Consider the following 18113-nt stretch of genomic DNA (forward strand, 5'->3'; position numbering starts at 1 on the left):
ACTTTCGAAAAGTCTTCCTTTCCATTCTGATTCAGTTCAAGTCTGTGAGGCAGGAAGGTCTCAGGGCAGCCATGCCTGCAACATTAGCTAATCAGACTCCCAAGAAACATTCCATTCCGCTTAGGAGGGCTTTGGAGAATGGTTTGCTCATGGTGGCTTTTAAAATAAACTGAGGGTTGCCAGGCTGAACTGACTCCCTGCAGGGCCAGCGACCTGGTTCCAGGCTGGTGCCCAGCAGGCTTGCTTCCTGCTGGGATGGTGGACCTCTCATGAAACATGGTTGCCTTGCCTGTTCCCCATTCTTGGGGGATGAAGTGGAAAGTCTTGTACCTTCTGTCACTGCCTATTTTAAAATTGGGGAAACTGAGGCCCAAGAGAGTCATGATAAAAGTAATAACAACAGCTAACACAGAAAACACTTTATATTAAGTTATCTACAAATGTCAAGGGAAGGGGCACCATGACATAGTGGCAGGAAAGGTATGGTTTCAGATTCTGATTTTGCCCCTCTGAAGCTCTGTGATCTTGTGTAAGTAACTAAGCCTCTCTGAGATGTAGTTTCTTTGTTCCTAAAATATTGATAATGATACCCATTCTATAGGGTTGTAGTAAGGAGCAGAAATAATGGATGTAAAGTACCTACAGTAGTGCCTGGCACCTAGTTAGTACCAGATCAATGGTCTTTATTATTAGTAGGGATGCAATGCAGGCCAGCCATAAGATCAATAGTGCCTTCCAATCCTGTTTCACAGCAAGAATTACCCAAGGAGCTGGTGAAAAGTACAGATACAGTCCTCTGCAGTCTAAGGAAAGGCATGGGAACGTATATTATAACAAGCCACTGGGTGATTCTTACCTGGCAATTTTGGAACACATTCAGGTACGCTGCCCCCCAGCCTCTCTTTGCTTTGACCCTTTCATTCTCTGGGCACCTGGCCCCATATTCAGTAGAGCTTTAGCTTTTGCTTGAGGGTGGACATGATTAAAAGGTCAGATAGCATTATTTATTCTCAGAGAGAATGTGCTCTGAACTTTGCACAGCAGATTTATTCCTGAAAAGCTGTTTGCAAATGGAAGTTGGGGTGTGTGTGTGTGTGTGTGTGTGTACAGACATATATTTAACACCTTAGTTTGCTATTCAAAGGAATGCATTCAATTCAGCTAAATAAATACTATATGAGTGATTATTATGTGCTGGGGATACAGTGACAAGGAAAATGCAGGCCTTGTCTTCAAGGGCCTGACTTACAGTCCACTGTGGTTAGGTTAGGTTAGCACAGGGAGCTACAAGAGCACAGAGGGGGAAGGGTACCCAACTCAGGGTTGGGGCATCTGGGAATTTCTAGGGGAGGTGGCATCTGAGGATCTTCCTGTACACTGGAACATAATCTCAAGTCCTTTTGCAAAGAGAATGACCCTTCCCTAATTTATCCTTGTGGAAAAATGAGCTTTTCCTGCCATGGGTAAGGCACTGAGTGAGGTGTTGCAGGGCAACCAGGGGGAGAAAGGCCCGATCCCTGCCCTCAGGGAGTTTATACCACACGTACTCAGGATTAATTTATGTCTCATATAGGTCATTAATCCAGTGTGATCTGTTTATGACTGAACAGGTAGTTTATTATTCAGGTTGTAACTCCCTTTACTGAAAATACTGTTTATTCTCTTTCATCACCATGTTGTGGGGAAATCCGGTTCCAACTAACACAACCGTGAGCACATATTTCATCCAGGAGAAAAACCCAAGCGCACGCTGGTGTTCCCAGAGCTATTTGCAGACCTGTCACGAAGCAGTGGAGGCTTGGATGGATCCTTAGGGTCTGTAGGGTCTATGAGTATCTGGGGCAACCTGAAGACCTGGTAGCACTGGCAGTAAGTCACGCTTTCTTTGGCCATCATGGATACGAACGGCTTTCAAACCACCTGTCTCTGCCCCAAGAAGGTGAGGAGTCAGGAAGGAACAGAATTCCTGGTGAATTACGATAATTACACCGTGTTTAAACAAAAGATGGCAGGGTGTTTGAGTGACCAGGTGAGGTTCCTTTACCTTCTGTTCTCTGTGTGTGCAGTCCTGGTAGGAGCTGCTTAGACCCTTTAAGCGAAGATGCGTTCCTGTCTCGTAGATGGGGAACCTGAGGTACAAGAGGTGTCTGGTTGTGGTGTTGGGCACCTGGTGGTTTACAATCTGCTGCACATCGAATCCAGCCCAGACTTATTATTGTGCCTTTCAGAGTCTCTATATATGAACCCCTCAACCTCCCATTTGCTTCTTCTCAGAAGGGCCAAGCCTGAAGCATCCGCCTCCCATTTTTTGCCAAGTTGCTCCCACTTCTTGAGCCCCTGCCCCCCTCTATCTTCCTGGTGAAATTCAACCCATCCTTCAAAGCCCAGCTCAGGTGTCACCTCCTCCCCTGGTTGGAATTCATCTCTCCCTCCCCAGCACTCCTTGGTTTAGCCCTTTCTCTCATTACTTTTCCTTGGGCAACAGGCTGAGCATCTGATTCTCAGTTCCCTCCTGTGTGCATGGGCATAACAGTAACATCTGCAGTAATCTTTAACCCCTTTCGGGTTGTGGACTTCTTTGAAAATGTGATGAAAGCTGCTGGAAGAGCTACTGCTTACTGAGGCCCACTATGTGTGGTGTCAGGCCGGGTGTTTAGGGCTTTTCCGTTCATTATCTCATATAATGGTCAAGTCTCTCCAGCCAGGTACTAGTATTATCCTCACTTCACAGATGAGGAAAGGAGGCCCAGAGAGGTGAAATGCCTCTCCCGAGGTCACACAGCTAGTACTACTAGCAGAGCCAGGTTTACCACATGGCAGAGCGGGGGACCCTAATCACAGGACCCGCTCCAATGCCTGCTCTCTGCCTCCCTGGTCCGGGGATGGGGGCGGGGAGAACACACTGCACGTCCCCTACAATTTAGGGGTTCATGCACCTCCACTGCCACTCCAAGCCTTCGCCGGCAACCCAGCGAAGGTCAACCAGGCCTTCCCTGGGTTGCCGTCTTAACGCAGGCCTGGCTGTGCCCTCGGCAGGGGTCTCGGTCAACATCTGGTGACCCAAACTCGGGGCCATGGAACCGGGCCGAGGGGTACGGGCTCGCGTCTCGAGAGCCGCAGAGCCGCGTCCCGGGTGCCGAGTCCCAGGAATGTGGGAGGGCTGGGCGGAGAGGGCGGGCAAGGCGGGGGAGCTTCCTCTGCCCGCCGGAGGGGAGCCGCCCGGGAGCGCGCGGGGAGCGCCGCCGCCCCCTCCCAGCCGCCCGGCCGGCCCGGCGGGGGCGGGGGCTGCAGCGGGAGGGCGGCGATGGGCCGCGGTGCTCGGCAGCCGGTCGGCCGGCCGGGGTGGGAGGAAGCGATGAATATTCAGAGGGGGAGGGGGAGGGAGGGGGCTGAGCGCTCGCCGAGGCTCCCTGTAGCCCCATCCGCATGACGCGCGGAGGAGGCAGCCGGAGCCGCCGGAGCCGGGATCAGGGCGCTGAGCGCGGGGGGTGGGCGCCGCTCGCTCCGCCCTGCGAAGCCCCTGCGCGCCCAGGGACGCGTCCACCCCGCTGCAGCCCCGCCAGGCTCCGCCGTGTGGCCGCTGCCGCCGCCGCTGCTGCCATGTCCCCGGGGAAGCCCGGGGCGGGCGGAGCGGGGACGAGGCGGACCGGCTGGAGGAGGAGGAGGCGGAGGCGGCGGCTGGAGGCGGCGACTAGGGCGCCGGGGCTCGGAAGCACGGCGGGGCCCGACTCGCGCGTCCCGGGCACGTTCCAGGGCGCGCGGGGAATGAAGCAGGCGGCGCGGGAGGCGCGGCCGCCTCCGCGCTCGCCCCGGCTCCGCTGGGCGCTGCCGCCGCTGCTGCTGCTGTTGCGCCTGGGCCAGGTGAGATGGGTGGGCCCGTGGGGGGGCGCGAGGAGGGTGGGGGCGGGACTGGCAGCCCCTGCACCTGCCCGGCTGCGCCCTGCCTGCGGGGATCGGGGGAGGTGGCGGGGGGTCCGCGTCCTCGGGGCCCCCCGCTGCTGGAGGCCGGCCTCGCGCGCCGGCGACCGAGCCGTTTCCCCGGCTGCCGCGTACGCGAGGGAGGGTGGTGGGCTTCGGGGTCCCGGGTGCCCGGAGCCTCCCCGTGGCCGGCCCCGCGCGGGCTGCAGGCCGTCTCTGGCCCGGCCCTGACCCGAGCTGGTCACATCTGGCCGGCGCGGGCCCGGCTCGCCAGCCCGAGGCGGCCGGAGGGGGCGTGTTTGTGGAGGGCTCCCGACGCGGAGCCGGGCGGGCCTGGCCGAGCCGCAGCCGACCTCCGACCCGGTCTGCGGGGGCCCGAGGGGCCGGGCCGAAGGGCAGCGGCGGCGGCCGCGGGGAGCCGGGGCAGGGTCGGGCGGCGGGCGGCGGGCAGTGGGAGAGGCGCGGGGCCTCCGGGCAGAGGGCGCTGCTTCTGGGGAAAGTTCTCAGCCTGGGGAGAAGGTGGCCACTCGCAGGCGTGCCTCCGGGCGACGGTCCTCTTCCCGGAGAAGCTGCTTGCTTCCCTGGATGCTTAATTCGTGCTTTGTGGGCGCCGGCTCCCCCCCCATCCCCGCCCTGTTTTCTAGCTTCGCTTTTCAGATAATGCTGTGCCTGCCGTTTTGGTGACGATCTTTCTGAAAGCGCCGTTTCCCCTTCACGGTGTTCCCACGGGGTGAGGCCGGGCAGCTGGGAGATGTCCCCATTTCACAGATAGGGAACTGGAAGTGAAAAAGCAGAATCACCCAGCCCTGCGGCGGGAGCTGAGCCAGCGGGTTCGTCCTCACAGCTTTCTAGGAGACTGCTAGGGTCTTGAACTCGCAGTGGAAAGGGCCCTGATGATACCCCTGTTGTGCATTTTGTGAAGGAAAAACCTTGCTTCTTTTATACAGACAGCGGCTCTGAGGACATGATGTTTGAAAACCTGGGAAGTGAGTTACTGGCTGGGTATGGAACCTGGCTTCAGGGAAAACTGTTTTTTTTTTTTTTCCAGGTCCCTTCCTTTCTCTTTCTTTCTTTTAAATTGAAATGTAGTTCATTTACAATATTGTATTAGTTTCAGGTGTACAGCAAAGTGATTCGGGTATACATATATATGTATATATCTATATATATACTTTCGATTCTTTTCCATTGTAGGTTATTACAAGGGAAAACTTTTCAAGCACAAATAAAAAGATTGTCTGAGAGCAGAGACGTCAGCCTTGGGGCAGCAATGCAGCCCAGCAGGCAGGACAAGAAGGCAGCTGGGGCCTGGGGGCTGCGACAACTCTCAGCACCCAAAGGACGCTCTGGTTGCTAGTGTTCCCGCACAGTTTTCCTCGGCAGGCTTTGAACAGGCTGTCCTGAAGGCCTGGAAGGCTCTGTGACCTCCTGCAGAGAATATTGGATTAGGTGTCAGAAGACCAGCTCCAGGGCCGGGTGCAGGTTGGACTTGCTCTTCCGTCTCCTCCATCCTCAGTTAATAGCTTTTGTAGCATGGGACCACCTGCCCCATAGCGTTGTTTGAGGGACTTTCACTGGCCAGTGTCTGAAAGAGCTTTATAAACATTAAAGTGTGTCCAGGGCTTCCCTGGTGGCGCAGTGGTTCAGAGTCCGCCTGCTGATGCAGGGGACACGGGTTCGTGCCCGGTCCGGGAAGATCCCACGTGCCGCGGAGCGGCTGGGCCCGTGAGCCATGGCCGCTGAGCCTGCGCCTCCGGAGCCTGTGCTCCGCAACGGGAGAGGCCACAACAGTGAGAGAGGCCCGCGTACCGCAAAAAAAAAAAAAAAAAAAAGTGTGTCCAGATGGGGTTAACATTAAGGTACAGTGTGTATGGACTGTCTTCTCCCTGACCCTGTAAGGAAATTCATTGAGAATAGTATATGAGATTAAAAAAATATTGCCTCATATTGAAGATCTTTTGTACCAAAGTTAATACTAAAGAAATACTTCATTTATTTTTAGTTTACTTTGGTACATATATATTTTATTATATTATTTATGGTTTTGCTTGGGCCCTGATGGTTGCTAGCTGTGCTTTGAATCAACGAAACGTTTCTTGGGTAAATTTATTTCTTGCCCAATCCTTCCTTGTGTTTCAATAGCATCTTGCCACGCTACACTTGTCCCCTATTCAGGTATTTCCTTCCTCTCTAATTTGTCCTGTAGGAACTCAAGAGGGCTCTTTATTTCTCATTTTTGGATACATTATAAAATAGGAAGTCTAAAAGGCTCTCTGAAAAAGCATCTTCAAGATCCACATTTGACGGTCTATTTTGATACTGGGTATTTCAGGGATTCAGCGTGTTTTTGAGCTGGACCAGACTTCAAGGTAGCTCAAAGTCCTTTTTCTTTGTTCCTTTGCTTGTTTCTTTTCTTTTTCTTTCTTTCTTTTTTTGATAAGGCTATTGAGGCCCAGGGAAGACAGTGATTGGGCTGAGGTCACCTGGCAAGACAGTAGAGGAGCTGGGACTGGAACCTGTGTCACTTGCCCGTGCCTCAGATTTTCATGATGCTGTTTTTTGGGCCATGTTTTCTCTTTGTTCTTAATTTTACAATAGGCACAGCCCTGCCTCACTGTGTACTCCTGAAACTGTGGGTGTAAATTGAGTTTTTCAAAGTCGAATCATATTTGAGATTGAAAGTCATATTTGAGATTTCTGAAGCTTGTACCATACATATAGGAAATGTGGGTGAAGTTATCCGACTGCCTCCCTAACACTTGGTTGGTTTTGTAAGGCTTGGATGGTGTGTGTTTTTAAATGGAATCAACTGTAGCAGCTTAAAAAATGGCCAAGTTGTAGAAGAGAGGAAGCTCTGTTTGGGCATTAATGATAATGGGTACGGAAGCAAGGAAGCTGAGGTGCTGGAAGACTTAATGCTTAGTAGGGCTGGAAAAGCAATTTTTTAACCTGGCTTCTCATCCCCCTTCTCCAAGACAGGAAGGATGGCCAGAGATGATTCCAACATGAGGACTTTGCTGGGTGCGGTGACTTCACCCATTCTTGTAGCATTTTTGCCCACTAATTTTGGTTTGTGTGTATGTTTTAGGCAATGTGACAGAGCAGTTTTTCCCCCTTGCCTCCTTCTTTGGAGAAAAGCAGTCCTGACAGATTCTTTATAAAATCAGTTCGATAGTGGGCTGCTTTAGAATGAAAAACAAACAAACAGACTGGTGAGTGATAGCTGTTTTGTTGGTCTTATAGTGTTTTGGATTTGCTTTTCCTTTGTTTTCTTGTGTCCTGGTGAATAATAGCTGTTTGTGTTTATTGTCTACTGTAGCTAATCCTTAAGCCCTCTTACCTACCTGTTTCATCCAGGGTACAAAAAATTATTTTGACTCCCCTTGAACTTGCTTGTTAAAATTCTCATAGGGGTGACTTTAAATATTTTTGTTTTGCTTCAGAACAACAACGGAAAAACCAAACGATTATGTTTTGTTTGCAGACAGTTTAAGAAAACAGAGCAAATTGGTTTATGGTTAGACTGTGACTTTGAGCCGACGTCAAGTTTAGCCACATGGTGAAGATAACCACAGAACACCCAAGGTTTCCTAAGCAGAGAGAATCCTGGCTCCTGAGCGAGCAATTTCGGTCAGCAAAGAGGTTATTTAGCTCCTAAAAGTAATCTTTGCTTGGGGTTGAGGCCCAGGTAGAGTTGCTGAATGACTGTAGGCCTGGGTTTAGCCAGCACTTCATCAGCAGTTACTTACTTAGTTCATTCACTGCTTGGCCAAGGGAATTATTCAGAGTGTAGGGTAAGAGGCAATTTTCCCTTCGAATAGAATGCTGCTGACAACATTAATTAATAGGTAACTTTATATGTGGCAGGCACTAAGGGTTTTAATGCATTATCTCATTTGACCATTGCAGAAATAACTGAGAGGTAGGTGCTATTCATGGTCCCATTTTATTTTATTTTAATGTTTTTTCTTTTTTAATTTTGGCCACACCACGTGGCTTGTAGGATCTTACTTCCCTGATCAGGGATCGAACCTGGGCCCCAGCAGTGAAAGCACTGAGTCCTAACCACTGGACCTCCAGGGAATTCCCTGATCCCGTTTTATTTGGGAGAAAACTGAGGTTCAGAACTTACCAAAGATTCATAACTAGTACTTGGCAGAGGTGGGTTTGCCATCTCTGCCGCTCCAGTTTACCGTCCTGTGCTGGAAGAATTCATGTGTTTTACAAAAGTCTTCAGTGTGCAGCTAAGAGAGGAGGTGACACAGATGAGCCTATCTATGAAACAGAAAGAGACTCACAGACATAGAGAGCAGACTTGTGGTTGCCAAGGGGTGGGTGGTAGGGGAGTGATGGATTGGGAGTTCGGGGTTAGCAGATGCAAACTATTATATACAGAATGGATAAACAGCAAGGTCCTACTGTATAGCACAGAGAACTATATTCAATATCCTGTGATAAACCATCATGGAAAAGAATTTTAAAAAGAATGTATATATAGGTATAAATGAATCATTTTGCTGTACAGCAGAAATTAACGCAACATTGTAAATCGACTATATTTCAATAAAAAAAGGAGGGGGAAATAAAAAGAGAGGAGGTGACTGACCTGTGGTGAAGGACAGGCTTGTGGGGCCTGAACCCTGATGGGGTTTTGGGTTTTCTGCATTCTAAACCCTGTAGAATCTACTCCATTTGTAACACAGACAGCCCAGGAACCCCCTTTCCTGCTCATGTTTCTTTGGGAGCCTGAGTATGTGAGGCAGGCCTGCTTTAGTGGAGACAGAATGGGATCTGGGATGGAAAGACCTGGGTTTAGGTCCTCGCTCAGCCAGTTAGTAGCTGCCTAGACTTGGGCAAGACACTTAACCTCTGTGACTCCTCATTTCCTTATCTGGAAAATGGGACTAATACTTCCTGCTTCACTGGGTGGTGGAGAGGATCAAGTCAGATGGAAGAGGAACTGCTCTGTAAATTCCGAGTCTCCCCGTTGCTAGTTGTGGCTGCTGCTGTTATCTGCGGAGGGGAGGTGGGGCTTCAAGTCATTAATTCATGTAACAAATATTTATTAAGTGTCTCCCACACAGTGGTGCGGAATAACCCTAGTGGTGTGCAAAATGAACTTGGCTCACAGAACATTTTAGAAAAATGTTAATAATTATTTATTTTAGGGGAGCGTTAGTAAAAAAGTTATAAGTGAGATGTCAAACCCGTGAGGGTCATGGTAAATAAATTTGTTTAAACTTAATAAAAAGTTAAGCTAAAGAAAAATATTGAGTACGGAATTATGTAAAGATGTTGTGGTTACGGCACACTTGTAAATGTGATAAATTGCTTCAATTGGGGACGTGCTGGATGTGGGACAGGCACTGAATGGAGATCCTGGTGATGAGCAAGAGAAGCAGGTGGCCTCGTGACTCTTACAGGCTGTGGGGCTGACATCATTCTGATCACCCCCGGCTAACCAGTCACAGGTGTGATACAGGCTGTGCATGTGACGTCTTTGCTGCCCCTCCAGAGAAAGGGCTGGCACTGGATTTGCCAGGGAAGGAGTGGTCATGAGAGGGATAGAGAGTGTCTAAGTGGAGATCTCTGGAAGCTGCAGGTCTCTCAGACCAGAGAAGTCCACAGCAATTTTGTCACCTCCCCGTATGGCTTTCCAGTGGCTTTTCTGGTGACCTCTTGGAAGACGGGAGCTGTAGGAAATTTGTTATTACTTCCTTATCAGTGATAGGATTCCTTAATAGTCATCCTATTGTCTCAGAATTTCCACGGCATGTAAATGCCTGGGTGATGGGTGGTGGCAATGAGACAGCAGATGGGAGGCACTTTGAAAGCGAAGTAGTGTCAGTTCCCACAGAAGGTCTAATTTTAAACATGCAAATAATTTTCAGTTCCACTTTTCCTTCTTCCTGTTAGAGGGAAGCTGTGCCCTGTTGCCATTTCTGAGGCTTGAGCAGACAATGTCATTATTATGCCACAAACTATCTCCTTCTCCAGGGCAGGGATGGGGTGGTGTTTTTCTGAGTGCCTGTGCTGGTCACAATCCAATGCTGTTTCATGGCTTCTGAGCAAAGAAGTGAGTGAATATTAAAACTCAGCACCAATACGGGTCCAACACAGTGGTTCTTAATCTTTCAGGGGAGGGAGAGGTTTAAGACCCTTACAGGGTATGCAAAAGCGAAGAATCCTTTCCCTAAAAGAAATGCAGACATTTACAATTCAGTATCCAATTTCAGGGGTTTCACAGACTCCTTAAAATAGACCATGAAGCCCAGGTTGAAAACCCTCCAATCTAAAACTGTAACATTTAGAAAAGTATCAGTCCTCTTCAAAGAGATAACCCTGTGGGTAACCTTGGTTTCCTCCCAGGAAAAAAAATTTCTATGTAATGTATACAAGTATCGGTGTTGAGCTTTTTAAAAAGTTACATTAAAGGAAACATTATATATACATTGTTTTCTACTTAGGCTTTTAATTTTTTAATACTTAGTTATCTTGGAGATTATTTCATATCTGTGCCCATAGTTTTAACTCATTCCTTTAAATGACTGCCTAATCTGATGTGTGACTTTCCCATAGTTTATTTCACCATTCTCCTGTCAATGGACAGTTAAGTTGTTTTTAGACACTCTGATCCCCTTTTTAGGAATCATGCTTCAGAGAGTGTCTTTGATACATATTTCTTGTAACCTTCACAAGAATTTCCATAGGGTAAATTTCTAATTTTAGGATGGCTGGGTTAGAGGGTACATGCATTTAAAAATTTGATGGCTGTTAAATTTTCCCCACTTTGTACCTGCATGCATAGGCTTGGAGAGTGTCTGTTTCTCCATACTCTCAGCTGAATTGAGGATTGTTAAATTTGTAAGTGTGTGCCAGCCTGAGAGGTAAAAAATTGTATCCTGTTACTTTTAGTTATAGCTTCAATTTTGAGAATTTTTTTCTTGTTTTGGGCTATTTGCATTAATTCCTTCTTTTTTTTTGGTGGGGCGGGGGTTAACTCCCTGTTCATTAAAAAAAAAAAAAGATTGTCTTTTTGTTATCAATTTGTACAAGCGCTTTGGAAACTGAGGAGGTTAGTCCTTTGTCTCTAATTTGTGTTTCAATTACATATATTTTCCAATTATTTTAGATGCAGCCCTTGTCCTTAGGAACTCAGAGATAAATAAGACCCCTGGGTGATGAAGAGAGTATAGACCTGAGAGCCAGCCTGCCAAGTTGGAATCCTAGCTCCACCATCTAACTAGCTGTGTGCCTTAACCTTTCTGATCCTTGGCGTTCACATTTCTAAAATGCTAATAATAGCAGTGGTACCTTTCACACAGGGTAGTTGGATAAGTTAAATGGGATCACGTTATATTAAAGTTCCTTGTAAATAGATATAGAAATTTAAGAACATTACTTCATTTTCTCAAGAATTAGGTTTTTAAAGTTAGGGCAAAAGGCCATAATTATGAATTGTAAACGTTGTGTTACAAAAAATTTTAAATTGGATTTAAGAGATTAAATCTACAATGGATGGTATACATACATACATATGTATATGTGTTTATATATATATTAAAATGTATAATGTGAAGTAGTGTAGGCTTCTCGGCTAGCATAATTTAAATTATATTTCTCTTTTGACAAGTTAATATAATTGAATTAATATAGGTCAGATGAACACAAGATATGACTGAAGAATGGCCAGTGTGGTCTTTGCCCCCAAAGAGCACAGGAATAATGACCATGTCCTTTAAAGCAACAGCGTCTTCCTTGAGTGTCTCTCTTTCTCTTGTGACCTGGCCAGCTCTGGCTGTGGCCACCTCCTATCTCTGGGGACATTTTCTGTAGGACCAAGAGGACTTATTTTATGCCACCAACTGAAAGTTTAAAGACATAATCCTTGACTGTAATTGCAGGAGATGGGAAGTTGAGGGAGTCTGTGTGGACCATGCCACCCTGTTTCCATGGCAGCGAGGTGATGCTGCATTTCCTGCTACTGGCTGAGGGGCTACCACGTTTTCATGTCCTTGTGTCATGGCGGTTATTCCTTCCCCACTAAGCATGGACCACACTTGTGGTCTTGTTTTGCCAAGACATTGGCATACTTTACTACTTACAAAAACGAGAATATTAATTTTACCTTATAGTTTGCAAGGCCTTCAACATACGTGAACTCATTCAGTTCTCATAGCATCCCTGTGAGTTTGTCATTGTTATTCCCATTTAAGGTGTGGCTCAGACTATCTCTCAGTGTCTTGTCCGGTCCATTTCAGGTGCCATCTGTCTTTTGCACAATAATAATGTACATTCATTGTGTAGCCCAGTTTTTAACATTAGTCAAATTTAGAATTAGCTTTCAAGAGGCAAATGGGGCAGTTGAGTCCCCTAGTTTGGTTCATACATAATTATTAGGTTGAACCATATGAAATTACTGTTTTTGGTCCTTTGATACCGGTAGTTGTATATGAGTCTACCTAATATGTCCCAGAAAATGTTCTTTTAAAGTGTGGTTTAGAAAACCAAATCATAGACTTGCATGTTGTAAAGCAGTATATTTAAAACCATGGATCATAAAATCAGTTTAGTGATTTTAATAGATAGAATATATTCTATCTATTAAAAAATGATAGAAGAGAAAATATTGGCATCTACTGTATGTAGGAAGGGTAAGTATTCCTTTATGAAACTTGTTTCAGTTATATATGTGTGTGTGTGTGTGTGTGTGTGTGTGTGTGTGTGTGTGTGAATGTACTGAATTGAGTATAAAGTGAATTAATCATGGCTTCAATCATTGCCAAAAACCCTGGAAGCCATTATTATAGGGAATGGAGTGATGGAAGGTGTGGGGTGGGGGTGGGCATGCAGGTGGTTTCTGTTTCCAGGGACGGTGGAAAACTAGTATAAAGTCCCCAAATGTGCGTCATCAGTGCCCCCATATATGACTGAAAACCATTATGCAGTGGCTGGTCCAGGAAGGCCCTTAGGAGGAGAGGGTGTTGACTGGCAACTGAGGAGGCCTGACTTTTAGTAGTTGCCCTTCTGGATAATTCGGGGGGACCACCCCAGTGGGACAAGCTATTGGCCGTGCTCTGCGTTCTTTGGTAGATGGGTTTGTTAGGGAGCTAACAGTTGTGGACCACACGTCCACTGGACCACCACTGGACCACACGTCCAGTGTGTGGTCTACTTTGAGTGAGAACTTAGGACGTCTGAGGGGAGCTGAGGCTCTGAGGGCTTCACCCATCTGGTGGACAGTGGAGGACTGAGACTCACGGCCTAGATGTTTTTTTTTGTTGTTGTTGTTTTTTTACCTCCAGGCCATGCTGCCCTCATTCCACTCATGGTGATCTGCACTGGCCTCATGCGGATCTCTGTCTGGGGGCTGTTAGTGCAGTTGACTGGAGGATCCTGATCCAGAGATTGATTTGATTCCCCTATGAGTCAGTTCTGTTTTGTTCTTTTTTTTAAATATAAAAAATGTGAAAATACAGATAAATAAAAAAGAAAGCAGGGACTTCCCTGGTGGCGCAGCAGTTAAGAATCTGCCTGCCAATGTAGGGGACACGGGTTCGAGCCCCGCTCGGGGAAGATCCCACATGCCGCGGAGCAACTAAGCCCGAGTGCCACAACTACTGAGCCTGCGCTCTAGAGCCCACGGACCACAACTACTGAGCCCACGTGCCACAACTACTGAAGCCCGCGCGCCTAGAGCCCGTGCTCTGCAACAAGAGAAGCCACCGCAGTGAGAAACCCGCGCACCACAACAGAGTAGCCCCACTCGCCGCAACTAGAGAAAGCCCACGCGCAGCAAGAAAGACCCAATGCAGCCAGAAATAAATAAATAAAGATAAAATAAAATAAAAAAAAAAGAAAGCAAAATTATCTGTAATCTCCACTTTCCTGAAATTAACTCCTGGTACCATTTTATGACGGGTGATCTTTGTCTTTTTTTATGCTTGTTCTATCTATCTCTTTCTCCTAAAATAGGATTCCTTCCTACACATGCTTTGTAATTTATATTTTTCTTTTTTTTTTTTATTGGATTAGATGGTGGTACCCCAGGAGGTCACAGCATAAACATGAGGCTTCTTCCTGGAGGGTCACTGTTACTCAGAAAGTCTTTTGAAAAACATTTTTATTTCTTTAAACAAACAAACAAACATGGTTGCATCTAGAAAAATTTCAGCAAATACAGGAGACAACAAACAAATCTGTACCCTGCAGACCCTCTGGGGGTGAGTTCACTCTCCTCTCCTCTTCTCAGGGGCATTTCGTAAAGTAGTGATAATATGTTGCAAACATTTTTCCCTTGAGAGTAAATATTCTTCCCTTCTCTAACTTTCGGCTGTTGCATCCCATTGCATTATATGGAGGTGCCTTAATTTATCTCATTCATCCTGTTGTCTGGTTTGTTTCCAAAACTTTTTGCTGTAATAAAGACTATTCAGATGACTTTGTGATTAAATCTCTGAACACATCTCTGATGATTGCCGTAGGATAAGTGAAGATGATAAAAATAGTAGCTACCATAGGTTGAATAGTTATTATGAATTGCTGTCAGCACTTTGTATGTATTAACTCGTGTAATCCTATGTTGTAGGTACAGGGAAGGAAGCCGAGGCCAAAGACCTATAATCTGGTCCATGGCCACACACTGTGCCGGAACCTCAACCAGCTAGTTGTGGGTTTCCTTGGGGACACGGGGAGATCTGGGAGGATTGCCTACATGGGCCAGGGTGTGTGTGAGTCTCCTGGAAGGACAGCAGGCTTGAGGGCCATTCTCACAGGTGGGAGGGTCTCTTCCTGTGGGATGGGAGGCACATTGATACTTGCTGCTCAAGTGCCATGACATGGCAGGAATGAAATGCTTCCCCAAACCACAGAAGCTAAGAGTGATTTTGCCGTGGATTTTAGGTCCTGGAGCCATAAGTGGTAAAGGCTGCCTGAAACTTTGGGGCCTTGGCCCAGGTCAAATGAATGAAATAATGGCATCATGTTGGGGTCTTGGCTTTCCTGTTGTGAATGAATTTGGATTTCATAGAGCTTGAAATTGGGCATGGATGACATGCCTTTAGGGTGTCCCATAGGAAGAGAAGCATGGAAAAGGGCATGGGCTTTGGTGTCAGCAGAAGCATGGACCCAGGTCTATGTTCTTCTCTACAGCCATGCCTTGGAACTTGTTACATCATCTGGAAAATGGGTAATAATTGCTGGGCTACGTGTTACTAGGGTTAAATGAGGGAAGGTGTGTGAGGCACCCAATCTGGATTGTGGCTTAAGTGTTCGCTCCCAGCTCACCCATATTAACACAGTGCCTCCTGACTCTGGGGCTGCAGCTGCCACGTGCCCAAGGTTGAGCAGACTTGCTGTGCAGGTGTTCAAACAACTTCTGCCTTAGTGCCCAGGAGCATTGTTGTCTAGAGTGGTCACCAGATCCTACCGTGTGAAGAGAAATTGTAAGGGTGCAGGACAGGAGCTCTTATTTAAGATGACATGTTGGCACATCTGAAGATATGGACCTATATTCACTTTGAATCATAGCGATCTCTAAAAGACAATAATGTTAATTAAGCTAGAGCAGGAGATCATGAGAGAGAGAGAGAGAGAACATACAACCAGCCAAAGCCAGCCTTGATGGAGGAGAGTAATGGTCCTGTTTGTCTTTTCTCCTTGTGGTGAGGCCATCCCGATCCGTCAAATCCTTGCTTCGGGCAGAAAATACTTAACAAGCACTAATCCCTTCTTTTAGATCTAGTACTCTCCAGCCTAGCCTGTCTTTCTTTCTTTTTCTTTTTTTTTTTTTGAGATTATTGCAGGCTTTATAGAAAACTGCCCAGGGGAGATCCAGATTTCCCGGGTGGGGTGGGAAGGCAGGCCTCAAGGCAATGCGTTGAAGGAGGGTGACTTCCTGTGTGCAGAGGCAGCGCAGGCCAGCCATTCTGCCTGACGGGGGGTGGGGGGGGGGGGGGGGGGTCAGGGAGAGGCGGCCCCTCCCACTCACCAGTTGTGCTTTGGGATCATGGAGAAGGCAGGGCACTGAGGCTCTGACCCTGGACAGGAGGGCTTGTCCCTTCCTCTTCCAGAAGGATATGGGGGGCAGGGGTGGAGAGGTGGCGGCGAGGAATCTCCAAGGGAGGAGAGTCACATGGGTGGGAAGGAGCATGTGGCCAGCAGCTCCCAGCCCTTCAGAGCCCCTCCCGCTCCCCGCTCTGTGACACAATGGGTCAGGTGACCCTGGTGGTGAGGCCAGACCATCTACTTTGCACCCCCAGGACTCCCTCCTCCACGATCTCCCATGGGGATCTGCTAGTATGGTTGGGGGGTGCTTCGCATCTGCGCCTGTTTTGCAGGGCTAGAGAGCTCATCCTAAGAGGAAAGGGGGCTGGGCATATCCCAGGGATGGATTCCTCACTGGACCCTGACCCAGTGAGTGGAAGTGTGGGTACTGAGTGCAAGCGACGGATGTAGGAGGAATTGAGAGCCTAAGACCTGGGCAGGGGGATGAAACTCAGATCGGGGTGAAGAGCTGAGAGCTTGAGATTGGGGACAAGGACTGAGTATCAGGGTATCAGAGCCACAAGTGGGAAAGGCGGAGGATCAGCTCCACACTAAGGCTATAAAGGGGTGCGCCTGTGCCTGGGATGGGAGAGATAGAGAAGAGCTGAACCCCAAGCCTGGGCCAAGGAAGGGAGGGGCCTGAGCTAGAGCTGGAGTGGTGGGTGGTATGAAATACATCCTCAGATTGGGGCAGGGTGCTCAACCCTCAGACTTCCGGGATGTAGGTCTCTATACAGGATGGAGAGTGAAGAGCTTCGAAATGAGAAAAAAGGCTCAAAGTCCACAGAAACCTCCTGGTGGGTTGCTGTGCTTCTGAGACCAGAATGGGATGTGAGGGCCCCCGAGCCCTCGAAGGGAGCTGAGGGCTGCTAGCTGGAGTGTAGTCTAGGGGGATGTTTCCTGCTGAGAGGTCTGGGTTCAAAGCACAGGGTAGTGGAAGCAGTCCCAGGGCCTTCGGATTGAAGGACAGGTTCTCTGGGTGAGTCCTGAAAGGGGGAGGGGGCTTCTGGTGGTTCAGGAGGGCTGTCAGAGCTTGGGATGGGTGGACCGGGTTTCTGGAATCAGAAGAGAGTGTCTCTGGGTCTTTGATGGTGACAGCTCTCAGAGGCTGGGGAGGGGGGTACAGCTTGGGGCCCCTGAGTGGGGGAGATGCCATAATCCAAAGATCTCAGATTGGTCAGGGGTAGGTCTCAAAGCCCCGAGCTCGTGGGTGTCTCATACCCATGGCCTCGGGATAGGCCTTGGGTAGCCTGTCTTTCTTAGTTTGCTATACGTAGCTCTGCTCCATATAGTTTGGCCTCATCATCAAGCACCCGTCTCCTGACTTCATGCCTCAATCCGTTCCTCAAGATCACCTCCTCCTGCAAACCACTCTACCCGAAACCGTCTCTGATCCTGCGTCCTTATTACAGTTCAGACCTGGTGCTGAAATTGTTTTCATGGCTCAGACATAACATCCAATGTAGCCTCATTGTATCTGGCTACCGGGAGTCCATCCCTGTGAGGGTGGACATCAGAGAGCTTGAAGTCACTTCGGTTGATAGTCTTGTAGGCTTGTTCATGGGGCTGAGAGACAGTACGTGCCCTGGTTAAGAGCTAGGGCTCTCGAGGAAGAAGGCTGCCTGGGAGTTCCTTGTTTTACCATTTTGTTTAACCTCTGTGCCTCATTTCGCTTATCTATAAAGTAGTGGTGAGTATATGACTCAGCTCTAGGGCTGTTACAGGGCGTACATAAGATACGGTATGTATTTAGCACTTATTAAGTATGAGTAAACATTGCAAAAGAAAAAGGGCCACGTGTTGGGTGGGGGTGAGGCTCAGACCCTCAGCCTCTGTCTGACCACAGAGTTTGTGACCAGCCTTTTGATTTCCTTTGGAAGAGGCACGTGTAGCGCTTAGCCTTTGCTGTCCCCTGGAATCCGGCATTTTGGCTTTGAGGTTGTGTCCCAGTGTGGTTGGGGTGAGTGGGGACAGCTTCTTTTCCTTTAGAGCAGCGTCTCTCAACCTCATTTGGGGCCTGATAATTCCTTGTTTGGGGGCTGTCCTGGCCACTGTAGGACGTTTAGCAGCAACCCTGGCCTCTGCCTGATAGATCCCAGTACCCACCTCCCCCAACTTGTGACAATAAAAAATGTCTCCAGATATTGCCA

At 48.2% G+C, this 18113-nt stretch overlaps 1 protein-coding gene across 1 annotated transcript in view; it reads left to right on the forward strand.

Annotated features, from left to right (window-relative positions):
* Positions 1 to 3426: 3426 nt before the first annotated feature.
* Positions 3427 to 18113, forward strand: part of PTPRJ (protein tyrosine phosphatase receptor type J) — a gene marked incomplete at its 5' end in the record, with an annotated part of 171189 nt that continues 156502 nt past the window's right edge. The window contains one exon of the mRNA XM_082659638.1: positions 3427 to 3861. Coding sequence (XP_082515764.1) covers positions 3427 to 3861 — 435 coding nt within the window. The remainder of the gene's footprint in view (positions 3862 to 18113) is intronic.

Source organism: Grampus griseus (assembly GCF_964374135.1).
Source record: "Grampus griseus genome assembly, chromosome: 8".
Classification (NCBI taxonomy): domain Eukaryota; kingdom Metazoa; phylum Chordata; class Mammalia; order Artiodactyla; family Delphinidae; genus Grampus; species Grampus griseus.